General features: G+C 33.7%; 1 protein-coding gene across 1 annotated transcript in view; it reads right to left on the reverse strand.

The window, feature by feature from the left end:
- Window positions 1-10,988, reverse strand: part of LOC109538810 (homeobox protein OTX2) — a 33,707-nt gene extending 22,719 nt beyond the window's left edge. Inside the window, exons 1-2 of the mRNA XM_048665750.1 lie at window positions 10,973-10,988; window positions 5,350-5,491 (exon numbers count right to left, since the gene is read on the reverse strand). Of these exons, the coding sequence (XP_048521707.1) occupies window positions 5,350-5,491; window positions 10,973-10,988 (158 nt within the window). The remainder of the gene's footprint in view (window positions 1-5,349; window positions 5,492-10,972) is intronic.
- Window positions 10,989-11,395: the final 407 nt, after the last annotated feature.

An 11,395-nucleotide genomic window follows, 5' to 3' on the forward strand; every position in this document is an offset into this window, starting at 1 on the left:
GTCGGTTGGGTGCATTCATATACTTAAGTCGGTGTTGGGAGTGCCATCTCAGATAGGGACGCGCACGAAGAAGAAAATAATACAAAAATACAGTCCACTTAATCAATCACCGACATATGCAAAAACCCTAAAAACAAACTGACGGTAAATTTAGTTCGGTAACTGTAGGACGCAAAAATCTCCTGCCGTCGCACATCGATAGATCGACGTGCAGAAACCATATCTGCATTGTTTTTGCTTTGGCTGGAAAGAACGGCTCTATTCCCGGATGGCTCTTACTTTCATTGCCTGTTCACATTTCGTTCCATTTCATTCCGTTTTTGCCGAAGCAAAATCCGCAAAAGGAAACGTTAAATTGTGTGCCGCGACATTGAAGCCACCGTGTTAGTATGCTGGAGTTTCTCAGAGATTGGGCCAGTTGAGCCGATTACCAGGGTGGTTGGGTGGATGTTTCCATAGGGACGGGACCCGTTTTCCGTAGGTACACGTTGGGTAGTCATGACAACTAGGAAGCGGCTACTTTTATCGTACGCAAAATCCTTCGAGAAGCGAAATTATTCCCTCGGGAGCGTCTTTCCGTTCCGCGTCCGCTTTTTTTCTCCTGGTTGGAAGCGCATGCAAAATGAATTTTCTTCGTCAAATTTTCATCAACAGGACGTGGTTCATCACTTGGTTATGATCGAATGATACATTGAGGATAAGTTTATTCCGATTTAAAAGAGTTTCGAAAGTTACAAATCCACCATTTACTTGGTGATGTTGACAGAATGCATGTTGACTGAGCCTTAACACACTGCGGAGTAAAATTGAGAAAAATGTTCCGGTTAGATCTTGATTCCAGTAAATACCGCAGAACCAAATGCAGTTGACTGCAGTTTTAAGTGGTTTCCCACCTCATTTTCTGGAAAAGTTTTTCATAAAGCTAAATATTTCAGGGTCGCGCTTTGCAGAAGATGAAAAACTTGAACAATGATCAACCACAAAAACAAGCCAACAAATTGCCATCAAAAAAACATCCGCAAGTTAACAAATACTCCATAAAAAGTCGTGTAACTAACAAATAATTCTCAAGTCAATACCTAGCGGGGGGAAAAACGCCTTTATTAAACAAATCCACGATTTAGAGTGCATTGAAGGCAAGTTGAGTGGCATTTATAAAAGTGCGAAATGAACTTTAAAAAAATTGCCGGGATCGAGCTTGATTCCGGATAGCTTTTCACACTACGAGTATTATTTACTTGGAAGTAAATGCGTTGAAAATAATGCATTCCCTAATTTCCTGGTCAAATTTTTCATGAACCTAATTAGTTGAGGTAACCATCAAAACAATCAAAAATATTGCTCTCGAAAAAGCATTCGCAAGTCCATAAATAATCCATAAAAAGTCGCTTTTATTAAACAAACCCACCATTTAAGTGTATTGAAAGCAAGTTCAGTGAACTTTACAAAAGCGCGGAGAGAAATGGAGAAAAATGCCCGGTTAAAGCTTGATTCCGAATAGCTTTCCAGATTGCCCATATTGAACGCTTCCTTCAAGATAAGCTCACCGAAAGTATCGCAGAACCTTCAAGAGCAGGTGACTCCATTTTCAGGTGGTTTCCTCTATCATTTCCTGGTTAACTTTTTCTTTAAGCGAAACAATATCGTTAAATATAAAATATTGAAGAAAATATTTAACTATTGCAAATTGCTTAAGGTTATTAATAAACTACTGAAATCTATTTCTGTTGCATTCGATAGACTCTAAACACACCTGCATCCACATAAGATGGAGGTACACGGCAAAAGAAGCGAAGAATATATTTGGAGAAAGTAAAGTTTTATTAAACAAATTAAATAACAACGATGTGATCAATGATTTTATTGGCATAACTAGAACAGTTTATAAAGACTCAGTAATAGAAAAAAATTTCCAGTTCCAATAAGGAGTACAGAAATGTTTGGATTTGGTAGTAACAACCAAAAATGCGACCAAATTAATTTAATAAGAAAAAAATTCCCAAGTATGTTGATTTTTTTACGTGATTCGTTAAACAGCTTTCGAACCCTGACCCTTTAGTGAAAGAAAACTATCGAAATCAGGGCCGGTTCACATCTCAAATGCTCAATAATTAAGCAATGATGCGGAACATTTCATATCATAAAAGATTTAAACAGTATCGAAATAAACCGAATAAAAAAACCAACGGCATTGTTGTTGAATGTTGGTGACTAAGTAAAACTGAACAGTTTTGTTTCTTTGGAACTTGGTAATGCTTTAAAGTTGTATTAATTAATTGGAATCAGGCATTCTTTAAAATCGATTCCCTAAGTATTAATCAGTGAACAAATTGATTTTCTGTTGATTCTAACAAATTTACCTTCTATTGCCTGAAAAATATGCACAAAAATAATTAATTAAAAACCTATGTATCAATAAAATATAGACTTATGATAATGAAACCTTTATAAATTCCTGTGTGTGTCGTTCACTTTTACGAAAAACGATAAAATCAAACCGACGCATTATGAACCGAATATCAGCTAGACGGTTCCAAAAATCGTCGGCATAAATAAAACCTATTAAAAAAGTGTAATTTTAAGCTTGAGCTAGCCTATATATCAGAATTTTCTGACGTGAATTTGTTGATTTGCATTTGGATGCTGTGTCCGGTAGCCGGCGAGGTGTAAAAATAAAACCCAAGTCAACAAATCATCGAGGTAGAAGAAACGGTTTTTTCTTCGGGCTTTGGAAAAGTCCTTTTATAGTCTTCGGGGACTGCACAAACAATTATTTATGTTTTGTTGTGTACAGCGTGAAATGTAAACACAGTGGCGTTACAGTTTATATTCATTCATTTCACTTTTTACAGGTGGAATTTAAAAAAGAGTGGAATGTTTAATTAGTTTGCGCTTTAATTAATTTGACCCTATTTTCCTGTAGAAATCTAGCCACTTGGGTTGAATTCTTGCAGTGTTAATTTGCATGAAATAAAATCAAATAAAGCTTTCAGTTTTCTTACTTAAAATACTCCAAGAATAAATTTAAAAAAACTGAACTTTTCCTTTTTTTTTGGTCGCCCATAGAATGTCAGAGTAATTTCATCTTGATAGTTCTTTCTCCACTTAAAGCTTTTTAATTTTACCTGGGAGCAATAGTTTTTTTGTCTGTATTTGCGAAGTCCATTACAACATTTCCTACAATGAAATATTTCTTAGTGCAGCTCTGCAATTTTTGTTAAGACTCCTTGTAAACAATTTAACTTTTGAGTCGCCGATATTAAGATTGTTTAGAAATGAGAATGCGAAAGGTTCAATCTTAGAGCTGGTAGCTTACTTGCGGACCACCTGCATGGCTTATTTAACATGCAAAATGGCTTTTCAAATATAAAAACGGACGGGTGCGAAGCGTTTTACAATAAACGACTAACGAATTGAGTTCATATTTTTCATGAGAATTCTTAAGACAATCAAGTGTCTTCATTTTGTATTCCTAGAAGTGTTTCCAGTACAAAAAATGCATTCTCCGTCTATCCTTTATGTAAGCATTTCTCGTCAATGCACAATTTTAATTTACATCTGCGCTTTAGAGGAGTTGAGGTTGAGATCTAGTTAAATATTTAACTGATGAAATTAAATTAAAACGCAAACATGATTATGTTATAAGGTGAACAGAATAACTAACTAATAAAATCAGAATTATACCGCCACCAATGGTAATCTGGACGCAAGAACATAAAATATCATTCACCGCGATCGCGGGAGACCAAAATGAAAATAAGAAACGAAAAACTCTGAAATTTATGAGCAATATCATATAAAATTCAATACCGGTAGCCGGAGCGAATCAAACCGAATTGTTCAAGTCTACAATTTTAGGTCTTTATGTGCGTGTTTGAGAGGATTACGCCTGGGCTTGTTAACCAGCTGCAATCCCTTTCTCTCCCGACATTTATCAGGGATTATTTTTAACGTGCATTTTCTGGAGTTCGAATGTATACTATATTGTCGATTCGAGTGCACATAGCAGGAAAAAGGTCTTAAACCGAGCCCGCCCGATAGGAAAGACATTATTTTCTTCAAAAGTCAAGAATTTTTCCGCTTGGTATTAAAGTTCAACAATAATTTACTTTACTATTTTTATTTATGCTTTGCAGGAATATCTAGTCTTCTTCCATTTGTTAAAGGCTATGTTTCATGTTTCAGTAGTATTATTCCTCATGAGGCAATAGTTTCACTTGTACCTAGACAAATTCTTGGTGTTTCTTGAATTGCCACAATTTTTTATGTTGATCCAAAAAAGTCTAGTATCTACAATGATATGCTGCTTAACGCAAACCATGTGGACAAGTTTTATAATCAATAAATTTGCAAAAAAGTGTTTTTGAACTACAACTGAACAAAAAGTGTACCTACTTTTATTCAATTAATTTAAGGCATTTGTTGAATGCCGTAGCATTTCCTATTCCCAAAATTGCTTTTGTGAAGTAGAAAACGATAATAAATGTATAAGAATTACTTACACATTTGCAAAATAACTAATAAAAAGGCGTGGAACTACCAAAACATAGATATGTAGAATTCATTAATTTTATTTTCCTTTCAATCCAATAAAATACTTTGCGGCCACCGATTCAATGTTATATAAAGATAAATTTACGTATATAAATAGATTTTTGATTAATTCCAATTAATCCATGCTACCGTAAGTTTTTATAATTCCAGATACCGCGCGGACAAGTTAAACAACTATAATTCATTACAGCTTAAAATACTCCGCACAAGAGTAATCTAATTTTATTTTATGAGATTTTAAGGGCATATTATTCATTCAAAAACATGTCATATAGGTAGCACGTTTTAAAAGTGTGATCCCTCAACAAGTAAATATTGTCTAATTTCTTAGCGGACAGGCAAAACGATAAAACTCGGTTTACATGTTAAGGCGCACAGGCGTAATAAAGCTAAGGTCAACCCATATAGAAAAACTAGCTGGAAGAAATGCCAGGGATTTTAGGAAACTCTGGCAGGTCGAATCTTTAGTCTCCAGGTAACTTTGAGGAAATAGCGAAAAAGTTTCCTGAAACGACATAGTTTTTCAAGTCAAAAGTGCATCTGGAGACTTTTTGCAAAAGTCAATAGATTTGGAGTAAATTCAAATTACTCGACTAACTTTTTGTCAAGTGTTCTACAAGGTTTGATCATATGTATGACAAAACTTGTGGAAATTTAAAATAACTTGAAAATTATTGGTTTTTAAAAAGAACTTTTCCTTAAAAACTGTATAGTTTTTACGTGCTTCTACTGTAGTTTTGATACCAAAGTTTTCATTCATAATTTACTCAATGGTTTAATATATAAATAATTTACTTGCCCTGTTGATAAGGTCCTAGATTATGCACACCGAAAGATAACATTGGGGGAATCGGATGGTAAGTTGGCCAAGCTGTCGCCATGTTTCCGGCTACTTCCTGATTAATAATTTCGTCTGTGTAATTTTCAGGAATTTCCTCTGCAAACAAAAAACTCATATTAATAGTTGAATATTTGCATAACAGTAAGTGCCGAGTAGATCGACCGTACTACAAGTTTATTTTTAATTTACTTTAATGCTTTAAGTCAGCACCAAGTGCAAATCTACAAATCGATCAATTAGATTTAATTGTACAGTCAAATAATTAACAAATTTGTAACAGACAATTTATATCTATTAATTGTCCGACAAGTAAAGAAGGTTCACGAGACATTTCCAATTAATAAACCAAAGAGAACCTCCCGGAGAGTTGCAACATTTTTAATTAAAGCCACCTAGCCTGGTCCCTTAAGAATTTACAAAGTTTGGCGAAGTTATTAACCCCGATAAGTAAACCTAACGGTACCAGATCCTTTCCTAGATGCCAAGTCAAAATATTTCCTCGAAAGAGACCGGAGGGCTAAGCTCACAAAGACATCTTCCGCCTCCGAATAGATAATGGTAATATAACAATGGCAACAATTGTTCTGGTACCTTTCCGACTAATCCTGGCCATTTGTGTTACTTCCCGCCAAAGGTAACCAAGTGGAAAAACGTATTTAAATCAGATTAGTGCAGTTGTCAATAAGCGACAATGAAATCCTCATTAGTTGTGGGTGACCACCGAAAATAAAATATAATGTCTGTATTGCCGACCATTCTTGGAAGTCTTTAGCAGAGGCTGTTTTAAGCGGAACCATGTGGTTGTTTTACTTAGCTTTAGCAAGTTATTATAGGGAAATTCTTTGAGATTTTCATTGATATTCAAGTTGGGTAGGAAAGTTGATTGCGCCTGCACTTATTACTTATTTAAATCAAGAAATGCATAGCTATGATACATTATTCATGAACGTGCTAATAAGCTTTTAAACATTGTGATTATAACTTAATTAAAATGATTGCTGTTATCTTCCTAATAGCATCCTACAAAACCGACGCAATTATTCCCAACACGATTAAAACGTTCATTTTTTAAATAAAAATTTTGAAATTGTGCTGATAAGTACCAAGAACAACTTTGTATAGGACCTATACAAAGTTCATAGAAGAACATACAGGTGGCGCATATTGTTCAAGATCCTTATTTCTGGGAAAATTGTCTAGACTTGGTCATGGTTCTTTAGACTGAATTCTAAACATTTCCAAAAACCAATTGCATTTATTATTGTGCCTACCTAGACACACTGGCACGTAACGAAGTTCGAAGCCCATCCAGTAGGAAAGAACTGAAAATTTGGCCATATGAAACCATTTCCAAACCTACTAATGAGTCTGCATACTTGATGGTCATTATCGTTAATATATTTCTGTTTGGTTTCTAGAAAATTCGCTCTACAGCTAAATATTATCAAGTATTTAGCGAATATTGATTCTTTGTCAATCTGTCTGCGCACATTGTAATACGTGCTCGTAATGGTATTAATGCTTGTCGAAAATTGATTTGATTAGATTTATGCTAATTATTCTATGATAATTAGTCTGCCGGCAATTCTACCTTTATCCCTCTATTCTATATCGAAATGAGATAATTAAACAAGCCATATAATCATTCGGCACGAAACATGAATTATGCATTCGTTCGACAATACCGATCCACGGTTTGTTAAAATTAATGATTAATTAGTAATAATTATACCGATAAATTACAGTGCGCAAACAGATTACAGATAAAAAATACAGCGAACTGATATCAAGTGTTAATGGAGAGGGATTAATGTTGCTGTGAATATGTATTAAGGGAGATTTGATCAAGTCTTCCTATAATGTAAAATGTTATGTTACTGCTGAGTGTAGTTTTCTATATTTTGCAGAAAAAAGAATTTCAAATGATGTTTGTGTAGTATATAGACTTTTTCACTTTTGGTCACACACGAAAATGTGGTCGACATGTACCAAAATGTGCCACCTCAAAAAAATCAGAGTTTACATTTCAAAGATATTCGCTCTATTAGTAGCAAATTGCTTACAATTTCCTTACGTCGCCCGTGAAAACTTTTGGCACTCTAATAGAGCAAAGCTTCCTCTATTTAATTAAGCTTGTTTGAAATGTCTGTCTATTTCTGATTTTTGCTATCCGGATAATTGAACATGCAAAAGTTTCTAGTTTTTTTAAGTAGGTACCTATACTTTAATAAATTATGCTAAATTATTTGAAGAGCAAAACGGCTGCAGTTTTATAGGGTGGGTCAATGATCAAGTTACTCCCTGATTATTTGAGTTGTTTCGTAAAAAATGTTCGGACACGCCAATTTTTTATTTAAACTTTTTCAAGTACTTTCAACAACTACGCGGGGGCTGACCCTAAAAATTTCTAATAAGATGGGGCGGTCGAGTGATATTTTAGGGATATTTTCACTCTAATGATGTAATCCCCAACTTGTAAGTTAGAAGTTGCTGAAGCAAATCTTAGAAGAAATTTAAAGTTTTCGTGAAACAGAACAAACAGCTTTTTAATGAACGTAAAAAACATCCGCCCGAACTTCTTCAAACGAGAACGAGCCCGAATATCCGGACTATATTATCTACCCATAATGAATTTTTGACAAGACTTGCATTACAAAGAACGCTGAAAATAGTCCTACCAAGTGTAGAAGGGCGCCACAAAACTAGTTCATTTGTACATATTTTCGCAAAAAACTTAAACCGTTTCGGTTTTCTTGAACGTTTAGTCTCTCCGTAGTTTGTATAGATCAGCTTGTAATGTTCAGTATAAAGCATGAAACGAAAACAATTATTGACGAAGACAAGCAAAACTAGTTTTGAAGAATTTGTGTCTCTTTCACGAAATTGTTGCGTATTAAATTTCATTATTTTGCGCTAAAATATGTGTTTTGCATTGTTGCATACATGTGGTTAAAGAAGTAGCATGCAGGCAAAACAGTTATACAAAACGTTTATTCCACGTTGTATCCCTTTGGTTTAGATTGATAAGTTATCTTCACATAGGTACATATAAGTCCTGCTTAAGGAATCCAATTTTTTAAACCTGTTACATTGACACTGGGTGTTCATTAACATTGCAGCATTAAAACCAGGCAAGCTGTAATTTAAAGTTTAAATTTGTCTTTAATTGAATCTGCGTCAGTATTAATAAAGCAACAGCAAAAACCTTGAAAGATCAAGTTTATTATTCATAATAGAAGGCGACGTAGGTATTAGCAGTGCATGCTAATAAGTACAAGTCTAAATAATAAAACCGGACATTTTCATTCAATTAAAACAAGCTTTAAAATACAATGTTTGCCATGTATAGTATTGTCGCACAGATTTAGCGTATTTTATGCATTTAAGGGCATATACCTCTATCAAGTTTTTACTAAAAATAAAAATTTTCATCCTGAGCACGTTTCTTATGTAAAGCTCTGGGAAGTCGATGAAACTAGGGTTGAAGATCTCTGGTTGTTAATGCTGAAATTAGCGCAGCGGCTACTCGCGATATCAACACAAATTAAGCGTTTGCAGCTAAAATTAGTATCAGGATAAAAGTCCCGGTATTAAAAATTCGAAAGTTTCGTACCTTAAAATTGGATCTCTTCTTAGTGCACTACTAGTCCCACCCAGAAATTTGTACGTAACACAAATGCTCAATAAATGACTGTTCGTCGATGAAATGATGTATAACCCTTCAGCTTGAAGATGCTTAATAACAGTTCATAGCTTAACCAAAATACACAGACGCGCCAGATGTGAACTAGTTTCTAGTTTCAAGTTGAAAACTGCCGGAACCGAACAAATCAAGAAACTACATACAGAGACTGATCATTCACAAGTGAGCCCCAACTTAATGCAGTCTCACAACGCAGGTAGGTGCACGAGCCCTAAATATTTGGAGGGTGGGTTTGAGGTAAAAATGGCCAAATTAAAGAGGGTGGGCAGATCGTCTAATTATCGTATCTATAAACTCGCGCTTTTAAAGTAGCGAATATAATACCTAATGGCCGAAGACACTCACTTTTGGGCTCTAAGAAATTAGCAGACAAGTATATTTGAAATTAATAAAATTGATTTTGGCATGTTTGGCAAATACTCACTTTTTGAACTGTATTTCATCGTAGCGGCTATTGTGAGCAACAAATAAATGCTTTCTATAATAAACGTATTTTATTTATTTATTCACTTTCCAACACATATTTTTTAGTTTTACCATTTCGAGTTTGCAATGGATAATCAGGAAGCACATAAAAATGCTTTTACAAATTCTTTTTGTAGAATCTGTTCTGGACGCATTTTAGGTAAAATCCTCAACAGATGGATCTAGGTATTTTTTATCTGTCTACTTACACATTTACTATTAGTTTACTCTATAAAATTACCGGCATTCTCGAAGTTAATTAATTTATTTTTCGAAATTCTGTTTAAGACAGATGTACACAAAAATACCAAAAAAAAGTCCGTCTGAAGGTGAACCGGTGCCTTTGATGCTTTCAAGCAGTTCGTGAAGAATTTTTTTACTTATGAATCAAATTGTGCGAAATATCAGAAAAATTACTTTTCCTTAAAAACATTTAATGTTAAAAGAGACAAACAGTCAGGGGAAATACTATAGATTCGCTTTAGCAGCAACACATGGACACATTTTATATTTTATTTGAATTCACGAAATATTATTATCATTCTGATTATTTGAGTTTATTTCTCTTAGCATATTCTCATGACGGGCACAGAATTACAATTTAACAATACATTTTAAACGCACGAATGTTAAACTTTTGCTACACACATACACATAAATACTAAAGTGTTCTAAAAGCTATTTTTTATAAAAAAAAGTTGCAATCATCAGATATTACATTTTTTTAGTTTTCAATCCTACAATAATAGAATTTTACTGGTTAATAAATTATTTGTTATATTGTACATTGTATGGCTCCGTAATTTGAAACCATATGAAAATTTCTTAGTATTGATTTTAAGAAAATTCTAATATTCCATAAAATTCTGCATGGCTCAAAACTCATAAAGGTAAGGTAGCTTTATTTTTGACAATCTCGCAAATCGTTATTCAAAAGTCCAGCGGAACTAAAAACTACATTCAAATATCTAGTTGCATGATACTACTTATTTTCTTGCAAATATTTACTAATTTATTTATTAGGTACTAATATGATACCTTTTACGTTCCGTAGAGAAACTAATACTTAAGCCAATTTCACAAAGCAAAATGTTCACGCTGTTTAGAATGTTGTAGACAAACATATAATTTTTTCGTTTAAATAGCAGGATGTAATTGCATATTTTCACGTAATTTCTAGTTCTGATCAACAATTTTTGATTTTGTGAAACAAATGTTTTTAGACAAACCGCGTACAAACGGAAAACATTTAAAATCTGGTGATTTTATTTTAAATTCTAGAACTTGCACAACATTTTATAAAGAATAAAGTGTAAGATTAATAGTTAAAAAGTTTCCCAAATGTTGCCAACTTAAGCAGTACATTGAAGCAATTTTTTGAATTAATTTGAAGAAAAATCACAACTTACCGGGATTTAAACTCATTTTTCGGCTGATTAGATCACAACTGGAACAACACGTTGAACGAACAAATATTTAGGTACTGGCTATAATGCAATATGTCCAACGTCCAGGTAAAAGAATCTTAATGAGCAAGCTTGCAATGCAGATTTAAGATATAATTTAGGTTCTTCCACCACTACAAGTGGGGATGAATACGTTCCTATTTCCTGTACTTAAATATAGGTACTTATGTACCTTTTCCAAAATTAGCTCCATGTATTTCAGCTTTCTTTCTTTTTAAACTTTTCTTTCTAAACTTGCCACTTGACAATACTGCCAAATTGATCTCTTTTCAAGCACGCATAATATTGATCAAAAAAACATTTTTATAAAAATAAGATATTCTTAACTACGGATTTTCAGCGGATTAGCAGGTGAAATATAATAAA

The sequence above is a fragment of the Dendroctonus ponderosae genome, unplaced genomic scaffold (genome assembly GCF_020466585.1).
Source record: "Dendroctonus ponderosae isolate FM_Combo_2020 unplaced genomic scaffold, Dpon_F_20191213v2 Dpon_F_20191213_4, whole genome shotgun sequence".
Classification (NCBI taxonomy): Eukaryota; Metazoa; Arthropoda; class Insecta; order Coleoptera; family Curculionidae; genus Dendroctonus; species Dendroctonus ponderosae.